The 22,187-nt window shown below is 31.0% G+C and overlaps 1 protein-coding gene across 4 annotated transcripts in view; it reads left to right on the top strand.

Moving 5' to 3' along the window:
* The window catches only part of LOC143071598 (G-protein coupled receptor GRL101-like), a 95,481-nt gene that overhangs the window by 67,641 nt on the left and 5,653 nt on the right, over positions 1–22,187 (top strand). For 2 of the 4 annotated variants that reach the window (XM_076246010.1, XM_076246007.1), the window contains exons 9-22: positions 2,229–2,393; positions 3,091–3,207; positions 3,979–4,098; positions 5,322–5,456; positions 8,767–8,886; positions 9,601–9,721; positions 11,563–11,637; positions 14,007–14,078; positions 16,471–16,542; positions 16,876–16,947; positions 17,196–17,267; positions 18,352–18,423; positions 18,788–18,859; positions 20,883–21,081. In XM_076246010.1, the coding sequence (XP_076102125.1) occupies positions 2,229–2,393; positions 3,091–3,207; positions 3,979–4,098; positions 5,322–5,456; positions 8,767–8,886; positions 9,601–9,721; positions 11,563–11,637; positions 14,007–14,078; positions 16,471–16,542; positions 16,876–16,947; positions 17,196–17,267; positions 18,352–18,423; positions 18,788–18,859; positions 20,883–21,081 (1,484 nt within the window). The remainder of the gene's footprint in view (positions 1–2,228; positions 2,394–3,090; positions 3,208–3,978; positions 4,099–5,321; positions 5,457–8,766; positions 8,887–9,600; positions 9,722–11,562; positions 11,638–14,006; positions 14,079–16,470; positions 16,543–16,875; positions 16,948–17,195; positions 17,268–18,351; positions 18,424–18,787; positions 18,860–20,882; positions 21,082–22,187) is intronic. The other 2 variants (XM_076246008.1, XM_076246009.1) reach the window with 2 other exon arrangements.

Genomic DNA, 22,187 nt, shown 5'->3' on the forward strand with positions numbered 1-22,187 from the left:
TGTTTTTCTCGATGTTGTACTTTTATTTTGGTTATTCTCTACACATAGATAATTTAGCACTTTGATTCAGTTGATTTTATTATGTGCTGGAAGGTTTTTTTTATATACTATAATGTGAGTTTTTTTTTTCTCTTATATTGTTTTTTTTCTTGTTTTTCTTTTGTTTCCTGAACTTTTGTTTGCCTTTGAACATAGATTATTTGATACTTATCCTTGTAAATTTGTCACAGGTGTCTTAGACTTTTTTTACCCTCATGAATTTTTACAATCAATGTCATTGGTAACCTCTGTATTTATATCTTTGTTCTGTATTATTTGATAATACCCCGGATGCATGATTTGTGTTCCGATGTACATTGTATGTATTCAACTCAACCAAATATTTTCGGCATTTAAAAACATGTCGGCTGCTTTGAATACTTGTTTGTTTAGGATGAACGTATGGTGACGTCCTGTTGTTTAATGTTTGTTACTAGAAGGTATTTGCTGGTGTTTAGTGAGCATCTTTAATGATGATATATGTATTTGTTTAATTTGTATCTTATACTGTCAGGAAATTGTAGTATAAAGCAAAAATAAGGTTTAACAATCTTGAACCGAACTTAATTTTATTAACAGAAATTTTACCAATTTCTTTGAAATCATCCTTGAAATCGACGAGAAATAAACATTTCACATCTAATAATGAAAGAAGGAAGTTCATGTTTGCATTTGATTAGTTCGATCTGAAAGATTTCTTTAAATAACGTTAGAGTTGCTTCTAGTTCAAATAAACAAATTCCCATATAACAACAATAAAATGTTGGCAATTTTCTTTTTATATTTTATTACAAACTGCAGTTTAAATAAACATGTTCTTCAAATGAAGAGTATGCCATAAAATTTGTAAATCATTAACTGTGCTTTTTTGTATATGTTAAAGGATTAACAAATAGTGCTTTCGTACTTAACAGTGTAATGTTTAGTTATCGTTTTAATTGTCCCTTGGTTTCATCATATGTTTTGTCCTCATATTATAATGTAAAAATATATAATGGTGTTAAATTGATTCTTTTCATTATAAAATTGTTTACGGGAAGCCACAATGATTGTACTGAAAACGTGCACCATTTTTGTTTGGGGCATATACACAAATACTGGCATATTCTATTTTAGAGTGTTTTTTTGGTTTTTTTTTATTCAGAATCAGAATCAGAATAATTTATTATAGTGTCACATACCAATATAAACACAATGAGTACATAATTACATAATATGCAATTGAAAATTAAATATTACAATCAAAATATTGGTACCCAGCCAAATTACTGACTTATGAGACACTTTAAAAATATATGTTTATTACATATTTTCGTGTGTAATTGTTTCATATTTGTATGTGATTGAGTATTTTCAATAAAGTATTATTGAATTGTTCATTTAGGTCTGTTAGTTTACAACGAAAATATGTAAGACCCTTTCGTTAATTTGACTTAAAACAGTTTCAATAACTGTGTTTTATGTGGAAACAAACTCTTTGATTTATCTCAATCCTGTTTTTCTTAAACAAATTTATCTTAGATATTTTCCAAAAGAATAAAATTATGTTTCGAAAATTTTTTCGGAATATCAAGATAAACATTTGTAAAAAGTTAAAACCATTATTTTCCTAACAGATGTAAAATTGAAAGCTCTAATTAAGCGGTTTTCTGAAAAGCACACATACTACGAATAGTGATTAATAGTTTCCTTAACAACGGATGGCAATTCGTTGGAAAACATTTGTTTTTGGTAATTTAAAATATTTTTTTTAATTTTTCGCTATAATATAGTTATTATGTTATAGTATAACGTTGAAAGTAGATACCGAACAAATAAAATGATATTGCCTTCTTTACAATAGTAAATAGGGATGATCGTGCTGAGATTACTCATATGAATCCATTCTGAATACATTCACTGCAAAATGTTTTTTAATTATTAAAATCTAAGAATAACCTCATTTACAAAGTTGTCCATATACTTTTTTCAGCTGTCCAGGCTTCTAATTGGAGAAAAAATGATTAAAGTTATTCTTGAGTCTTATGTGTTCCACAGCAAATTAATTTGGTATAGATATATATGAAATTTAGTTTATTGTTTGGTTTTAATGAGGAAGAATGGATGGCAAAGTTCTTTTATATTTACAATTTTCGTCATCATTAAAAAACCTTTTCATAGCATACTGATAGCTCATATCTTTCTTTCAGTAAAGCCAAATCAGACGTGCGCGGACTTGCCATATCTAGCTGAACGACATATAGAAAAATACTTCATATGTCCAGAAGGCCGATGCTTACCAGCCTCCGGCCCTGAAAATGCAACATGCAATTATTTTTATGATTGCCTGAATGGAGAAGACGAAGAAGGATGCAGTAAGTCTGAAAAGAGATTAAATCATAAATCAAAATGTCGATCAATTGTCCAAATGAAAAAGTTTTTTTACTTTATGATAGTGATAGGTACAATGAATTAATGCAAGATTATAAAAAGAGTTTATCATTTTAGAATTTTTATAAATACGTAAAAATTGAATTTTAAGTTGACAATCATCCGCTATTTTTTGTCTAGAAATTATTGGTCACAAAAAAAGACCTACCTTCATTAGGAGCATTCAGAGTCAAATATGAAGACATAAATGCAGAAGCTGTATTACAGAATTAGACTTGAAAGATAAGACAAACAATTTGAGATTAACTTTTATGGAGCTTTCATTTTTGTTAGATTAAACTTACTTATGAAATATGAAGTTCTGTTTAAATGAAAAGCATATAAATCAGAAACCGTTTTTACAAAAATTTCTCATACTTAAATCAAGAACATTACCCCGTCTAACAATCAAAGACGCCAGCACAAAAATAAACAATGGGTTTTTTTTCAAACAATTGCTGCGCTGACAAATTTATAGAATTTTAAAAATTATCACTGGCAAAGATAAAAAGGGGAAATCATTTACTTTCAAAAGGTAAAAAGTAATTTTCGACTTCATTGCCTTTGATATGCCATCTGCATAAAAACACATTGTTTACTGAGAAAGATAATAACTAAATATATACCACTAATGTTCTTTAGTGTTTCCTGATTGTGCAGTTGACGAGTACAGATGCACTAATCACCAGTGTATACCTGCAAGTCGACAGTGTGATGGAAATTTCGATTGTTTTGACCGGACAGATGAGGCCAACTGCGGTAAGATCTAATGTAAGGTCATCAATTCCAACAAAATATCCCTCACACAATATGTCAAAAGTTTCCGTATAAGGAGTATATTCGTTTCTTACAATGGAATAGACAATATGTTAATTTGATAAAACTAAGTACATACTACACCTCTCATTGTTCTAATAAGACATGCATTAAAGAAGTCTGCAAAATGCTTAAATATGACAAATACCAAACAGAAAATTAAAGCCATTAAATCCGTGAAGAGGTCAACAAACATTTGTTAGCAATAGACAAGTGTTTTTCTCGTATGACAAGTTTTTAATTAACCTCTATAGAAGTCAGACAATGTCAGACGACTTGGTTTTGTAAAATAGGCGTTATATTAGAGTTTCCATTGTTAAGACCATAATTTACACCTGCCTATTTGAATAAGTACAAAAACAAATTAAGAAAGTTTAAATATATATTTGACTAAAAATTTTAAAGATATTTGTTTTTATTAAATTTTACTTTGAGCAAAGACTTACCCAGACCTGGGTGATATAACTTTATATAGAATGTCATAACGATTAATCAAGTCCTGTGGCAAATGTACCCTCTCAGTCAACTATCTATAGCTGTATCGTATCAAAAGTAACATAATAACGTCCCTCATAACGAAAAAGTGAAGATTTAATACCTGAGACAAACTTAGAAGAAAACCTAATGGTACACAATGAAGATATGAACCTTACAATGTCATCTATTTACCGCGAGGGTTTAAGTAAGTTCAAATTGGCTTAATATTATTTTTAGGATTAACTGCTTGTCAAACGGGAGAAATAAAATGCCGGAGTGGTCAATGCATACCCGAGGTCTGGTGGTGCGATTATGTCAGAGACTGTCCAGATGGCAGTGATGAGACACAGTGTCCTGGTAAGTTTTACAAAGTATAAGATCGTCATTATGTTGTCATAAAAGAATCATTTATTGTCAAAATACGCATCTGGTGCGATTAAATAGATATCGCTAATGTTAATAGGGATGGAAGACTGAAAGCTAAAGACAAAGTTTAATTAAAAGGCTAAATGTAATTATCTGAGATAGATGATGTGAGAATGAAAGACAGAACTGACATCTGGATTGGAAGTATTAGTTATTTTACACATTTTTGGTGGAATCGTACCTAAGGAGTAGTTGACACTATGAAACGCCAGTATGAAAGACAGCACTGACAACCGGATAGGTAGTACTAATTATGTTACACATTGTTGGCTGAATCGTACCGAAGGAGTAGTTGGCACTATGAAACGTCGGTATGAAAGACAGCACTGACAACCGGATAGGTAGTACTAGTTATGTTACACATTGTTGGCTGAATCGTACCTAAGGAGTAGTTGGCACTATGAAACGCCGGTATGAAAGACATCAACTAACGACAAAAACAAATGTAAACAACGCTTACCAGTTTGCCACCGTGTGAAGCATTTTTCTAAATTTAATTAATGCTGAACGACTACCACTGAATTCCATGTAATCTATTAGAGAACTAGCTTTTGGTAACTGCGAGTTCTCCAAAAATCGATGGTTTGTATGGTCGTTCTTTTTGTTAGTTGTTTTGCGCTTGGTGTTGGTGTTGGCGTTTCAACTATTTTTTACATTTTATTCTGATATTGTTCTGTAACACTACATTACAAGGTAAGGAAGATGGTTTAGTTCATGTTCAACCTCGTTACATTCGACATGTGTGGTTTGTACATAAATCAGGGTATTGAATTTTTCATTTGAATTGTTTACATTTTGTATTACCTTTTATAGCTTGCTTTGCGGTGTTGGTTATGTTCATAGGGAATGTTTTCTATGCTCTCTGTTTGCTTACATTCCCACCATTTGTCTCGAGTGAATATTTGTCTGATTGGCATTCAATATTCGTACCTTATCTATTTGTACTGACTTAATTATAGGAATACAACAAAAATTACTCTAAGGACACCCACTAATCGACAAGTATATGCCTACCATTCAAGGGCTCAATATTTAGTGAAAGTATCTTTTAAAATTTTTAAATCGAAAGAAATATCGTCTTTTTTTGTATTTTCTGTTCTACGCGTTTTGCAGATATTTTCTCTTGAACCTTAGTTTTTCATCTTTCTTTTTAGAGAGGAGATCATGTGGTCCAAATGAATTCACATGTAAGAATGGCCAGTGTATTGATATGAATCACGTGTGCTATTATGATCCAGATAACCTCACAAGAAAAGGTTGTGCGGACAAATCTCATCTACTGAACTGCAGTAAGTTTATTTGACAGAATTATGACTGAACACTGTTTTTATTTGTATTTTTATATTCCTAAATTTTGATCTGGATCGCAGACGATGTTAATCTATTACCTCAGTGACCGAGTGGTATACGTAGTTAATACTGTAATCACCAGCCAGTCAACACTGAGGTTGTGAGTTCGATCCCGGCTCGTGCGGGAGCACTCAACTCCAAACTTAATTGACTAGTTTCCTTACGAAGGTCGGTGGTTTTCTCCGGGCACTCCGGCTTCCTCCACCAATTAAAACTGGCCTTTACGAAATAGCATAAATTCGGTGCTTAAAAGTGACGTTAAAAATCCAAAAATAAAAACACAATATTTAAACTTGCATAGGAAATACGACAATGTTGAATAGGATGCTTACCGTTCGTTTTGTGTAAAAAAGCGCAGATGATGACGAAAACATCTTATCCAAGATATCTGGCTTGTAATTTTATATGTCAGACGCGCGTTTCGTCTACAAAGACAGGCCCCATTAGTAACCCTAAAAAAATCAAACAGGCTAAATAAAGTACGAAATTGGAGAAATTACTAAAAGCAATTCAAATAAATATCTTTTATTATGGCTTTTATGATTTTCCTTTCTCAAGTGTTTTCACTCCTTTGTAAAACAAATCATCCAAAGTTTTGTTTTTCATTATCATCTATATTGATATTCAGGTGATGTCAGAAGTCAAATCAAATAAAAAGCTACTTATATATATGGAAATATATATAATGATTCCCATGAAACCTAAAATCAATCCTTAACTCAGAATATACTAATGTCTTCATGACAGTTCTGATTTGATAAGTTAATAAAACGATAACTTGAAATCAGTGCATTAATGTACTATTGACAATGCAATATATTTTTTCCAGGAGTAAAATGTTCCATAATAAAACTGAAATGAAAGGATTAATGACATATCATTGGAAGTGTTTTCTTGATTTCAGTTTTGTACGGACAATCGCCTTCCTTTAAACATTCATTTCTCGCTAGTTAATCAAGCATGCAATGAAACGTTTATTCTCAAATTCATTTAATTAATAACACATTTGTGTGAGACTTTAGTTATTATTCCATTTTCGTTTTGTTCCAAATGTCAATATTGGATTACAGACATATCTAAAAGTTCACTAACCCACTAACGTCAAACATTTTACAAATGAGTCCAAATAAGTAAAGCTGAAGTATTATATTTTCATCAGTAAACATTTACTCTAAAAAGGGTCACCCAGTAAATATGCCGAGGAAGAAACATGGTAAACATAAAAATATTTTATTTTACGAAGAGGAGGATGTTCATGATTTCATTTATGTTTTTACATAACTTTTTATAAGCATTATGAAAACTACAATACATGTACAAATCTTGTAAACATGCCTTATACTAGAGTTGTTAATATGTCTTTTGTTTGAGCTAAGCCATTTCAATTGATATCTTATTGTATTTTTCTTTATGTTGTGATGTAAACCTATTGTTTCAGATAAGGGTGAAGGTGGGTACTTATTAAAACGATTAAACCCGCTGCATTTAATAAGAATTCATTGGGATACAAAGGTCAATAATAGACTATCGAGTAGTATAGAAAATAGTCGAGCAGTCCATTAACAAGGCTAGAAGTGAGATTTGTCAAGGTTATTGTAAATTTGGTTTTAAGTAATATTTTGTGATTCGTTTATGTCAATTTGCTAGATAGTTTCGTATAACATTGCAGTGCATTTGTTGAGAAACACATCAAAGAATCACAGTACAGCTGCCGACCAAAACATCAAATAAACAAAACTTGTTAAAACATTCGCATAATCTGAAACCCTGTGTATAGGTAAGGTCGGTACTGTAAGAACCTAGCTAGGTTAGCTCCAGTTGTTGTTGAATACTTCAATTCACAAAAAAATATAACAACAACAATACTCAATTTATTAAATAAACTAAAGTTTGTGTACTAAATCTTTTTTCAGTGTTCAAACATCTTCTGTTTTACTTTATTTGATATGCATGTTTTTCCTTTAACAATAATGTCAATTCGACATCACAATAAGGAAAGACAGTTGACCCCGGGTTGTATTGTTATTCTTTGGTATCTAAAAAGGGTTAAAATAGAACCTTTAGCACAGTACATTGTATTTTACAAACAGGTTTGTTATAAATTACTATCAATTCAAATATTTCACATCTTTGGCAACTTATCATGTTTATGCCTTCAAGATTAAAATTTTCTATTATTCATTCTAATGATAGTTCAAACCAGGTATACAGCGTTATCAGCAATTATGTGTTTCCATGCAAAAATAGCAAAATCTCGGAAGGTTATAATTGCAGAAATAATTATTGCTGGCGGGCTTTATTTTTTTTCTTAAAATTGAAATCTACAAAAATGATTATTATTATTTTATCACATAGTAATTGTCATATACACATGATATGCATGATTTAATGTTTACAGGTTTATGAGTTATTAATTGAAGATTTCAAATGAAAAAGAAAATAAAACTCGCATCACTAAAAGACTGCTGTCATCCGTTGTTGCAGTAAAAATAAATATTTTAGACATGTAAATTTAACGTGAAATGTCGTTATGCAGATTCTGGATTCATGCGATCATTATTAAGATATATTGTAAAAGAAAAAGGAGCTGAGCCTTGCCAATCTTATAGAAGATATTTCAAACATTTCCTGGATATGTTTCCATATTGAACATAGTATATGTTTTCATAATATTGGCAAAAAAAAACAGAGACGAGAGGCTTTAGGGGAATTTCAAAACTTATAAGTCGATAGAAACTACCAACTCCATTGCAAATCTCAAGAAGACAAACAGGTCCACAATCCTCAATAAAAACCAGAGTTTATTGTGGATGAAGCTTTAAAAAGCAGAAGAGCATGCTTCATTAGTAACATCAGACGTATTCTTCCTATCAAAATACATTGGAAGGCATGTGATTTCTTACTATGAACCTCACCCTATAGCTATGCACACATGTAGCCGTTTCGTTTTTGTTTCCTTACAGTGTAACGCCAAATTACCACTTGAATAGTATGTATTGCATATGTAAGGCACTAGAAAATAGTTTTTATTTGAATATGTGAAGTAATATTTTTACCTTAAAAATTTAGATATACACAACACGGCATTATCGGAAACTATAAGTTCATGTTAACTTGAACCTAGTTGCTATAGATAAAGGCAATAGTAGTATAGCGCTGTTCAATCCAGACTCACACAACACAACCAATTTCTATTTAATCAAGAACCAGCATGTGTTTTAAAAAGCTTAAAAACGTTTTGACTTATAGGTTCATGGCAGTGTAGAGATGGTCAGTTTAAATGTAATAAGTCCTTTTGTATTGATGGCCAGAGACTTTGTGATGGAGTTCCAGACTGCACAGAAACATATGTGGATGAAACAAACTGTCGTAAGTAATCAAACATAAGATGTTATGTATGGAAACTTTTTATAACGGAAAAGGGATAACAATATAACGCTTAGTTCATTTGAGTTAAAAGTTTACCATTCCAAAATACTCTGTTCTGATTTCATCTTCATTAGAAATTGTCTGCATTTCGGCACTGACCTTCTACTTTATGTTATTGTTATTGCTTTGTTGTTGTTTAAACTTTCAGCCAATATGTCAATTGATACTTACTTTGTAGCATAAGATACAAACGAGGTTTAAGAGCGTTCTTATGGTTTTATCCAATAACATATTAGGTCTTCTTCCTTGTGTTTCAATTGGTTTTTTTAATTGTTCTGATGATATCTTTTTTCATGGATGTCTAATTTCATTACATAGAGACAGAAGAAAAAAATCTTTAGAGATTTGTTCGGACCTATTTTATTCATGTTGAAGATACAAATATTCTTTCAAAGTTTTCATGTACATGTACGTCATTAATCGTATTATAAAACTTATAAATGTTTAAATTTTAACTGTTGGTCATTTTGCAGAAACATAATTTGTATTTTTTAAGATTCACTAATGATGATAATTCCGATCACCGTATTAGAGCTCAAGATATATCTCGATAATGAGGAAAACAAAATACCCACTAATTATTGGCTTGAAGAAAAGGTTATTTACTTTCTCAACACAGCATTTACTTAATTATTGTGTACGTTATTTTTGCAGCTTATTCATGTCCGTATCAGGTAGATGTATGCATTTGTAAGGAAGATGAAATGAATTGTACTAATCTTGGGTTAGAAGATTTGCCTGAATACCTGACTCTAGAGCGTAATCTAATCAAATTGTAAGTTTGAAATGTATTAAAGTATTATAGATTTTTAGGTCAAGGATCAAAAACAGTTTGTTGTCACCCCTTAACAAGACTTAACAGTAATGTGGAAGATGCAGTAAAAAGGGGATTTTAAATCATTTTCCTTTAAATATATCGTCTGAAACTATATCGTATCCGCCCCCCCCCCCCATAATCTCCTCTAATTCCGATGTCTTCAATCTGTAGGACTCTTATTTCAGTCAAACTTAGTGTTATCTTTTTTAAACTACAAAGTTTAATATTTTTGGTTCGAAAGGTAAATCAATTATGAAGGCAATATCGTTATGTTTTTAAACAAAATGCCTGATTAAACTTGACATATATGAATTTAGACGACAGTAGTTTACCGATGTTCAAATCTCGTAAATTGATTAGAAAGAGACAAAAGAACTGATAAACAGCTGTTGAGTATAATATATCTTAGTAACATCAGATACCATTAAAATGTTTATAAATGTGTATCTCTGTCCATCCGGTGCGAACTAAATTGAGAATATTTAGTTGACTGCGTACAATTTAAACTCAAAATAATGAGTTTTATCGATATTGTCGGTTTCGTTCAGTGAATTTCGAAAGTGCCCAGGTCAAGTATTCGTAATATACCTCGTATGCTGACCATGGAGAAATACAGTAATTCGTATGCAGATTATGGATTTCATTTGTTGTTTGATAGAACTAGTCAGAAACGCCAAGACGTAGTTGAAAGTTGAGGTTCAATGTTCAGTGTCAAACGGGAAGTTGGAACACGGAATCCTTGTTGGCATGTGAAGTAATTAACATCATTCAATGATGTTTTTTGTTGTTCTATACTGAAGATCTTCAATAGATTTTTGGCCTCCATTTGTTGTAACGGTCCTGTACTTTAGAGGTAGCCTTGTGTTCTGTTTATGGTTAAGGGATAAATATTTTTCAGGGCTATGGATAGTATTAGTTGTAGGTGAAGGTTAGTTTTATAATTAGTATATAGAAATATATTTAATGAGTACCTTAAAAGTAAATAAATGCTGGGTTTCATTTTATTTTTTCAATTTTGAACCCTTGGATAAAAACATAAAAACTGAATTGATATCGATAGTATCTTAATATTGAGACTATTATATGTAATTCAAGGACGATTTTGAAATAAAAGGTGTAACTTATTTTCTTTTATCGTATGATAGCTCTTGTTATTTCCGAATGTCCTCAAAACATGTAAGCCTTTTCATTGGCTGAAACGCACATATAAAAATAAATAAAACTGAAGTGAAACCTTTTAATTTAGTTATACTGCTTTTATTGTAAATATATATATCAGACACCTAAACTATTTAGCTCCATCATATTCATCGGAACAACTTGGTTTGCATAGAAACATAGAAAACGTATTTGAATATTTCAATACATTAAAGTGCTTTGAAATAATTTAAAAAATAAAATGGTCTATTTAGGGAATACTTGTTATATTTTTCTATTTGTTGATAAATAACATAAAAAATGTGGTACACACTGAATAACCCGCGAAATGGACAATTTAGAATTGTGCACCACATATGCGAGATTATTTCGGAAAGACAGAATAAATATTACAGTCTTTCCTTATAATTCAATATAAATTTCAGTTTCAAGGAATAAATCGTGACGAAAATCGATGCCGTCATAAAAAAAATTCAAATATGAGCTCATAGACAAAAACCTTTCACTAAATTAGATCAAAATAAAATTTAAATCTGGAAATGAAAATTTATAGAATTTTTCCTCATTGTTTTGTTTTTTTGAAAACATTAGTTTAAATTATCACTTTCCTCTAGACATGTACGATATATTATTTTTTTCAGTGTACTCGCTGGTAACCGAATTGGGATGACATTTAATACAGATACATTTTTTGATCTGGATAGATTGTCGTACCTGTAAGTATAATTATTAAAAATCACGTATGGACTTCTGAATTTTCTATTCAACTGCACAGACTTCTGACTTCTTGCATATGTATGACTTACACACAAAATATGTCGAAAAATGGGGGAAAAAAACACATCCGAAGCGCTTGCCTGAATTCAATTTTATCAGGAACTCACAAAGCCGAATATTGAAAAGCCACGGATGTATAAAACCGAATCAGTTGAAAAGCTATATAATTGAAAACGAACTGAAATAAAAGCCAAATCCTTCTAAGGACAACTTTGCATTAGGGAGTTGAAACCTTAATTTCTTAATAATTTCAAAACATATTTATGGCAAAATTTAAAGAGTTTTGTTATTAATCATAGCAGTACCGAAAAACTGACCACTGAGCTGATGATACCCTCAAAGTTGGATTATCAACATCTCTGTTTGAATTTTCGTTCCAGATATATTTTACAATGTGTTTCTTGTTCAGGTGACATCTTTTTTACAAACTTATCTCCACAATGTCCGAAATTCTAAATAATGTTAATGTTCGCAACGAGAATATGAATATATTCTGAGTCAAGAAAAAACAACTTCCTTGCTTAGCTATAGTATAGTGGATAGATGTATGATCGGTGTACATGTCCAGCGGATAATATCTGCATCGATATCCATGCCCATTTTTCTTCATTTGTTTAATGAAATAAAGTATAGACTAAATTGTGTTGTTTTGAATGTGAATTTTAATCGGGTTTGACCTTGATCATCACGCTTGGTCGGTCATTATACATGCTATTTCATAATTACAAAACCATTACAAGGTACTAAAAACAGTCTAAACATAAAACTTAATATATCGTAATCTCGAGCGATATATCCGAATAGTACTGAGTTGAACTCAGTGGAAAAGTCTGAAAATTGACTTAAAAAATTAACATTACTTTTTATTTTTCAGTCTTTATACAGCAGTTCTAATTAAAATGTCCGTTTTAGTTCAAACTATGTTAACTTGTGTCTTCTTATTAACTTTATACTGACTTTGAGCTCATCGATAAATCATTCGAATGCAAACTGCATTATTCTTAGTGACGAAGTAACAAATACGAATTTGCAACCTTGAAACAAAGAACCTCGCACTGAGGACAAGGCCGCTATTAATACATGTTGACATTTACTTCAGTAAATTGATGTTTTTGTTATTGGATCTTTGGAGCCTTGCGTGCCAACAATGATTTTTTCAATAAAGTCATTATTTTATATGTATCCTTCTTTGTTTAGAGTTGACAATTTTGATATGATAATGAAAAACTAAGGTAACGCATGTCTTAAAAAACAGTAATTTTAATTCTGTGACGTATGAAATATTTACGATGCAGATTGTATAATATACAAAAAAAATACTGCTTGTTTTAGTAATTTAGCCGGAAGAAACACATTTCATACCTTCAAGAATTTTGATAAATATTTCTATCAAAGTTAAAATGCATACATGAAATAGGTACGTTTGATTTGTGATTATATATAATGACTTCCGTTTTCTACACCTTATCTTTAGTTTTGTACTTTGCTACTACCTTAAAGTGTACAAAGATGTATTTAATTAAATTGATTATCAGTGCTTTAAAACAGTATCGGTGCAGTACTGAGGTAATGAGCTTTTCCGACTCATATATGTACTTAATATACCTCATTGAAATCTTGATAACATTTACAAATGAATATAATTGATGAAATTGCACTTTTCATATTCCGTTCTATGCTCAATTAGTTTCCCGGAGTTCGTAATCACTTCATGCTATGCAATCATTATTTTCAAAAATTACAAGTCTTTAGAAAACTCATAGAAGACGTTGACCGCAAAATCATTAAAATCTTATATGTTTATGTTTAATGCATGCTCAGGATATTCACTTTATAATGAATGGTTTCAACAACAAAAATATATGAAAAGATATGGGCACTTCTGGCATACTTTCAATGTTGCCACTTTAACTTTATAATATTGAGTAATAAACATTATTTTAATATTCCTTTACAATGTGGTGTCTTATGTGTTAAATTTGTATCAAAATTATGAGAGAAAAAAAGAGAGTAAATAAATGTTAAAATTGTTCATTCTGTTATATATCAAGCATGACTATTGAATAAAGTATACTGACCATTTTGTATACTTATTAAGACATCTAGTACTTTTAAATGAAGAACATCAATGAAAGTGATGGCTATTTGCTGTGGATGTTGTCACATGCGTTCAGAAATTGATTCTAAGATTTGTATAAAATATCATGTTTTTAACTACTGTAAGACCATTCAATAAGTTATAATTAAATTGGTAGAAACATGCATAGTAACACTGTTTACTTTTCTAATTTTCCACATTTTATCCTAGGGATATGAGCAACAATCTAATTACTGAATTACCAGATGGTGTTTTCCAGAATTTGTTTCGTTTAGTAACATTGTAAGTGTTAATTACAGTATATTTATAGTCCTGTTACTTGAGCACTACTACGTCAATTCCATTTAAAGATTTTATACTTCTAAGTCATTATTAGTTGGTGGTAGTTTCATTTAAGGACTACAACTGATGCAATACCAAAAAATGATGTACCTTTAAATCTAGCAAAACCAGGTCATTACAAATTTGTGAAGAACTCGTATTCTCTGAGTCCATTCAGTTAGGTTTTTAAATTGCTGATACTGAATCAATAACAATTGCTGAATGAGTGCAACACAGCTGATGAAATGTTACAGCTTATCTTTTTCTTAATTACTGTAAGAATGTTTAACAGGCAATAATTGAATTGGAAGAAATATGTATCTTCGTTTATCATTGTTATTTTCCACATTTTATCCCAGAGATATGAACAACAATCTAATTAAAGGAATATGACAGTTGTTTTCCATTCGATTGATGTTCTTAAGCTTTGTTTTGTGATATTTAATAAGGGACTTACCGATTTGAATTTTCCTTGGAGCTCGTTATTTTTTATTTTTTTATTTTACTTTTTACTAGGTTAATAACACTTATTATTAACTGTTAGTTCCTATAGTTTCCCACAATTATGTCAATACCCAATTATAATGGTAACACACAGTTTGGTTTAACAAAAGAAATGGAACTTGTTTTTTGGGAAAGGAAAATATGCCATGTTGACATATTTATTTTGGTTTTGCTATGGCGTGGTCAGTTTATTTACGACTTTAAAAGTTTAAGTAAAAAGTCTTTGGCATCTTCTGCCTCTCTTTCTTTTCCTTTTTTAATTGCTACTTCTTTCTTAATACTTATTTGTAATGGACTGATGCTCTCCTTAATAAGGTAATATTATGTCGATACGGTTTATTCCTTGAATGCCAATATCCTTTGGTCTACCGACAATTTAAACATGTCAAAGGAATAGGTAACATATAAAATGTTGGCATTCGAGGAAGACACCGTCGATACCAAATGGCGATGGACTGTTTATTCATGAATAAGGAGGTAAGGTGTGATTACCAATGATCCAAATATCCGACAGAGACTTAAGTAATAGGATGTTGATGAATACAGGTCTCTAAACGACCTTCAACAATTGTCAAAACCCAAACCATAAAGCCAGTTGTTTGTGTTCCTTTTAAGTTAAAACAAGTGGGTGTTCTACAACAGACTAATGATACACCCTTTGATATGCATGCTTATACCCGCCGCATTGTTGCGCCTGTCCCAAGTCAGGAGCCTCTGGCCTTTGTTAGTCTTGTATTATTTTAATTTTAGTTTCTTGTGTACAATTTGGAAATTAGTATGGCGTTCATTATCACTGGACTAGTATATATTTGTTTAGGGGCCAGCTGAAGGACGCCTCCAGGTGCGGGAATTTCTCGCTACATTAAAGACCTGTTGGTGACCCTCTGCTGTTGTTGTTTTTTATTTGGTCGGGTTGTTGTCTCTTTGACACATTCTCCATTTCCATTCTCAATTTTATTATACTGAATGGATACCAATTAGTAGAAATATTGGTAGGACTTTAAGCTCCTCTGATCTTTTCGGACTCTGTCGATCGGTGATTGATTGTTAGTACTGATTACGATTTTAATTGATGATAGTCTATAATCTCTTTAACTTGCAACAATTAGATCGATACCAATTCGGGATTTGCTATTAGTACTTTTGATTTGCGCCAATCCACTAACGGTAAGTTCAACACCAATTAAAACTATATGCTATAGAAATATCAAACGATTTTAACCTATCTTTGTTGCATATGAAACGTTTTGTTATTTCTTTACTACATGATCTGCTAACTTTTTTTAACCATTTCTTAAATACCACAAAGGAAAGCTACATCATAGACTATATTTATAAATAAGAAAATGTAAGAAAACAATATGTAACGAAACCTCATTCGTGTAATTTGAGGGCGGAGAATCCACTTTATTTCAACTTTGGTGAAAAGCTGTCTCATTTGCAATTACACTATATCTCCTTTATTATGTATGAAAATTAAGTAATAAATCTTTAACTTTTACAAAACTATTCTAAAGTTAAGAAAAAGTGTATTTAGAAAACAAGACTTCAATTAACACATCTCTTGGGTATTTTTTTATATTCAAATGCTAACGATGTATATTTTTACTCAAGACAAAATTCGTGTCAAATTAGAATGTATGTTATAGGAAATGTATATGATAATGATAAAAGAATAGAATTTGCTTGATGAATTCATATTGTTTTGCATGATAAACGAGTAAAGGACAAGTGAAAGATACAACCTGTTAACTAATCCAGGTGCAGCGTTGTACTTTCTAACGGTGTATTTATATTTTTTTTCGTACCCCATTCCTAAATGATTTGTATTATCTGTTATCTGTGATAGGAATTTAAAAGATAATCAGATAAGGAAACTTGGGAATGGTTCTTTCAGTGGACTCACCAGTGTACGTGCGCTGTAAGTATAGTCTACGAGATGCTACGTGACTTTCACTTGTTACTTTCCCTTTCTTTTTTATCTAAGCGTACCAGGTGTAGGCTAATCTTGAATAAGAATAATTTTGAACGTCATTCCTACTAGATAAAGTATAAATTAAAGAGCAGGCAAAATACAAATAATGTTCCACAAGATGCAATTTCTTTCTACAAATCATCTCCAATTTCAGTATTTTCAATGTTAATAAAGCGGATATTTTTGCAATATTCATCACGAAAAAAATTTAATTATGGTTTATATGAAAATAATTCAAATTATAGTATGGAAATTGCATTCATGTCTCTTTTTTTTCAGATATTTGTCTGGAAATGGTATCGAGGAGATTTATCCATCAGCTTTTGTTGGACTTTCACAGCTGCAAACACTGTAACTATTTAGTAGTACTTAGATTGTCATATATCAAATATAACTAATTGTTAAGAACTGCTTAGTAACTCATTTTCGTAGGTAAAATGCATTCGCTACATAGTTTTATTGTTCTTATCGTATGTTAAGATTAAATGTTTATCTTATCTCTATTTACTAAATTATTACATGTCATAGAAAAAAAGCAGAGGATTACTTTTTTAATTGAATTTATTTTAGGTATGATAAAATGAATATTTGTTTTTCAGAGACTTAAGTCATCAAAGACTTGTTACACTGCAAAGCGGTACATTCCTTGGATTACGTAGCCTATTCAGCTTGTTAGTATTTGTTTAGCCAATTTTATAAATAATAATTGTATTACATAATCCATTATAAACTGTTCTCGATGCACCTGTCACATATGGAAAATATCGAACAATAAGGTTATCAGGACCATAATCAAGAAGTCATTGTCAAAAGAAAAACACAAAACAGATGCATAATCAACAAGGAAATATATAAAAGTACATTGTATAAGCTTTGGAATGCTTAAGGGAAAAAAGGATTTTCCATGGTTTTTTTTTTCGTTGGGATGTCTAAAAACATTTATAGTTTTTCAATATATATTATCTTAAGTGCACTTGTGGGAGGTACTGGTATTTTATTCAGACTTACCAGTGCGAACTGAAAAACAAATCATACATTAATGTTTTTCGTACAGCAGTATACTACTGTTGCCTTTATTTCATACTATTCTAGACGTTCTCGAATTGTGTTACACATATCTGGAGGATATATAAAGAATCAATCAACTCCTTGTCACGATTGTATTATGAATTCGTTTTTCGAATATTCTATGACAAATATGTAGAATTTCTGTAAAGGAAATCAAATGTATGAAAGGTCAACATGGACATGTTCTGTTGAACTATTTAGAATTAATTCTCGTCTCTAAACACATTCACTAATGTGTATGTAAGTATAACGGTAGATCTGTAAGATACAAACATAAAAAAAATAGGTCTCTCAGGCCAGATTTTTATTCAGATTCGATACAAAAATATCTTATATAGTTTCTAATCCGTGTTGCCTTTTATAGTTTCTCTCAATCTATAACAGTGTTCAAGATAATTCCCAAACACCATAAAATTGGTCAAACATCGTCATTTAGTTGTAGAATTATTGTAAAAATTATTAACATTCGATCCAATAATTTAGTTATGCTAAAAGTTTTTAGATTAATTTTGCTGTACACATTCAATTCTCTATCCATTGAAAATCTTAGGAAAATAGAAAAATACACGAAACATGAATGAGCATTTTACAAATTGATATTGAAGGGATATATCTCTTATGATGAGCTGATTAACAATATCGTTTGTTCAAATTTCTGTTAAATTTCTCTTTATTCAATATACTTAGAGATTTGTCGTACAACACAATACAGATAATACAAGGTGGTGGTTTGAATGGTTTGCTGAAACTGCTCACATTGTAAGTCTTCCATTTTTACATATTCATTATTTTTCAAACATATATCTAACACATCTTTCTATTTTTCTCTTTTGATATAGAAAAAAGTATTATCCGAAGGCATGTTTTACTGATATGTCTGTCAGTACCGAATGCAGTTTACAGTGACTCAATCTGTTCAATTTGTGTTATGACCTTAAAAAAGTAATAGATCGAATTTCATACGATAATGTTGATATTTTCTTTCTGTCAAATTATTAAATTGGAATAAATCATTACACCCTTCTTTTGTCTACTATTTATCTTATCTACACTGTTTTCGCCATATATATAAACCTAGTGATAACTATTCAATATTTGTAGTGGTACATTATTTGTTTTGCAGAGACATTTCAAATAACGAAATTATGATGATAGAATCAAACGCGTTTCATGGTCTGCCAAATCTTCGGACATTGTAAGTATTTCTTAAGAGTGTTACATGTTTCTCTGGATTAGTTTAAACAGTTAAATAAATTCATCATAGATACCAGGATTAAAGTTCTTATTAACGGGGAAATTAAAAATCGGTAAAATCAAAAATATAAATCAAGCATGTAGAAAAATTATCATGCTGATTAACGTCAAAATGTGTTTCAGTGTTCATAACACGAAACATGTAAACTTCGAATTTCCTTGTAATACGTCGGACCACATTAAAAGTAAAAACGTATATGTAGAAAATGAAGTATATAGAAAAAAAGTATACGGTCTTGTAGAAAAATTAGTGTGTATGCATTCAGAACACGATTTTGGTAACCGTCGGATTTCTCGTAATGTTGTACGTCGGAACTAACAATAAAAGTAAAATATTAGTTTTGATAATGTAAAACGATCTATATATATATATATATATATATATATATATATATACAACTCGTCGAAACATCAACCCAACAATGTTAGATCTGTAAATTTGCTTTCGCAAATTTTTGGTTCTTCCCTCGCCGGGATTCGAACCCATGCTACTGTGATATCGTGACACCAAATCGCCTGCACTGCAGCCGTCCCGCTAGACCACACGACCACCTGGGCTCTCAAAAAAAGAGCTTTCGCTGGCCATGTGTTACCTTTCCACGTCAGTTTTAATCTAGCGGCGTACTACAGTACATGATATATAAGGCATGAAGATGTTATTGTTATATATATATATATATATATATATATATATATATATATATATATATATATATATATATATATATATATATATATATATATATATATATATATATATATATACATATTAACATATTCCTTAATATTGCCATAAACATGATATGGTAAGTATACCTCAATCAGATCTATAATATGATATTATTACGTAAGTATTTCTGTATTGGCCTTGTTATTGGTCCGAGGCTTGCTGTATTGGCCTGAGGCGAAGCCGAAGGACAATACAGCTGGCCGAGGACCAATAACAAGGCCAATACAGAAATACACGTAATAATATCTTTATTAATTAACTACAGTGTTACAATATTTTTTTAATTTCATTTCAAAAGAGATAAATATTTTTACCTTGAAGTGGAACTATCCATCTCTGTTTGTTTCTTTTTATTAGATGCAAGGCCAGGTGTCTTCAGCATTTTCTCATCTGATGAATTTTTCTACCCTTTTCAGTCACTATAAAGTGTTACAACTTAAATTTAGACGCAACACATAAATAGTAATTGGAAAGGTACTGCCATTGCATGTGTTATGCAGAAACTAATTTAAAATCGATGTGTACAATCGTGAAATTATGAGGTCGTCAAGAAATGAACTTTGTGATAATCTACTCGTTCCCCAAACCTGAAATAGTTCTATCGTCTGCCTTCAAAATACCTTTTAAATGAATGTGACCGTCTTTCGCCTGATTTCAGCATGTTTAAGATAACTAGATGACAACTGCGTCTTCAAAACAACTGTTTACTTTCAGTTTGTGTTTATCGTAACTGTCGATGTAAAATCTAGAGACGTTCCGAAATCCTGCACTTGTGTCAACTCGGCCAATATAGAATAACTCGGCCAATACAGAAAAAAATCTATATTGGCCGAGTTATTCTGTATTGGCCCAGTTTACACATTATATTGCATAGGCAGTTTTTATCATATTAAGTCCAATAACAGTGTAGTTAATTAATAATGTGTTGAAATTGATTAAAATAATTCAAATACCGAAACAACATATGTTTCCTTTACTATTACAATGTAGATGTGTTATTGTATATATGAATGGTTAAACATGTATAAGTAGTGTCTCAAATGCTTACCTTGAAATGATAAAGTTACCATTTCTTATATTTTCAATAAAATTGTATAAACACTAGGGCTTCATATATTAACAATCAAAGAGGTCCTTATTTTCGTACTTGAACCAAAAGAAGGGGTCAATGCTGAAAGAACTGATGAAATAATTAACAAATTGTTTAGTTGTGTATTTTGTTTTCTTTTGAGAGACATACCGATGAGTTTCCTTACTGCTGTATGGTCAAGACGGTGGAAAATTGCTACCCAAAACCAGACGAATTTTCGTCTTGTGAAGATTTAATGTCGAACTTTGTTTTACGTACAAGTATTTGGATTCTTGGCTCCCTTGCATGTTTTGGAAATTTATTAGTAATTGGATGGCGAATAAAGGATTTTAAAAATGGAAAAGTAAGTACATTAAATTATTTATAAAAAATGTAATTGTTGTAATCTTGAATATTTATAAATAAAGGCAACAGACGTATACCTCTGTTCGAAAGTCATATTTAAATCGATTGAGAGAAAACAAATCCGGGTTACAAATTAAAACCAAGGGAAACAAATCAATAATTAGAGCAAAACATCATAACAACAGAAACACTGAAGTGTAACAAAAACGAACGACAATGCAACACACACAGAAACGAAATATAAGATAACAACTTCCATTTTCCTGACTTGGTACAAGACATACTAGCAGCTATCATATTTGGTATAAAACTAAGGTATCGTTGGTCATTGATTATGTCCTCTTTGAATTGAGTATTTTACAGCTTGCTATAAGGTATTTAGCTTTGGAGACTGTTTAATTACTTAAAGATGCTCAAATGTTGTCGGTCAATGTTATTTTGAAAGTATCGCCTCGTTTGCATTATCACTCAAAACCCTTATTTAAATGTGTAGACATCTGGACTTGGAGGTCTCATTGATTTGTTTCATATGTACCCTTAAGTTCATAAGAGAAACACACATGAGTATAGTACTAACTCATCGGATCTTTTTTCTGACATTGCGACATCAATCTGTGTTTGATCATTTTGGAGGTTCAGACGTCGATATGAGGGTTTGAGACGGCATGATTTATCTATCAGAGAATTGGTTGATCTCTATAATTGCAAGCAATTTTTATAGTACAAAATTGAGAAAGGAAATTGGGTATGACAAAGAGACAACAACCCGACCAATGAGCAGACAACAGCCAAAGTCCCTCAATGGGTCTTGAACGCAGTGAGGAAATCACGCACGCGGAGGTTGTCCTCAACTGGCACCTAAATAAAATTGTGTACTAGTTCAGTGGAAATGGATGTTACACTTATAAACTCCAAAACTACAGAACTCCAAAACATATAAATGAACTAAAATCAAAATAACAAGACTAACAAAGGCTCCTGACTTGGGAAATGCGCAAAAATGCAACAAAAAAAAATATTGATGCGTATTGACGTATTTTATAGTAGTAACACGGCTGTCGCATGTGAAACAAAGTCCGATATCATTCAGAAGCACATCATGAT

This window comes from Mytilus galloprovincialis, chromosome 4 (assembly GCF_965363235.1).
Source record: "Mytilus galloprovincialis chromosome 4, xbMytGall1.hap1.1, whole genome shotgun sequence".
NCBI classification, from domain to species: domain Eukaryota; kingdom Metazoa; phylum Mollusca; class Bivalvia; order Mytilida; family Mytilidae; genus Mytilus; species Mytilus galloprovincialis.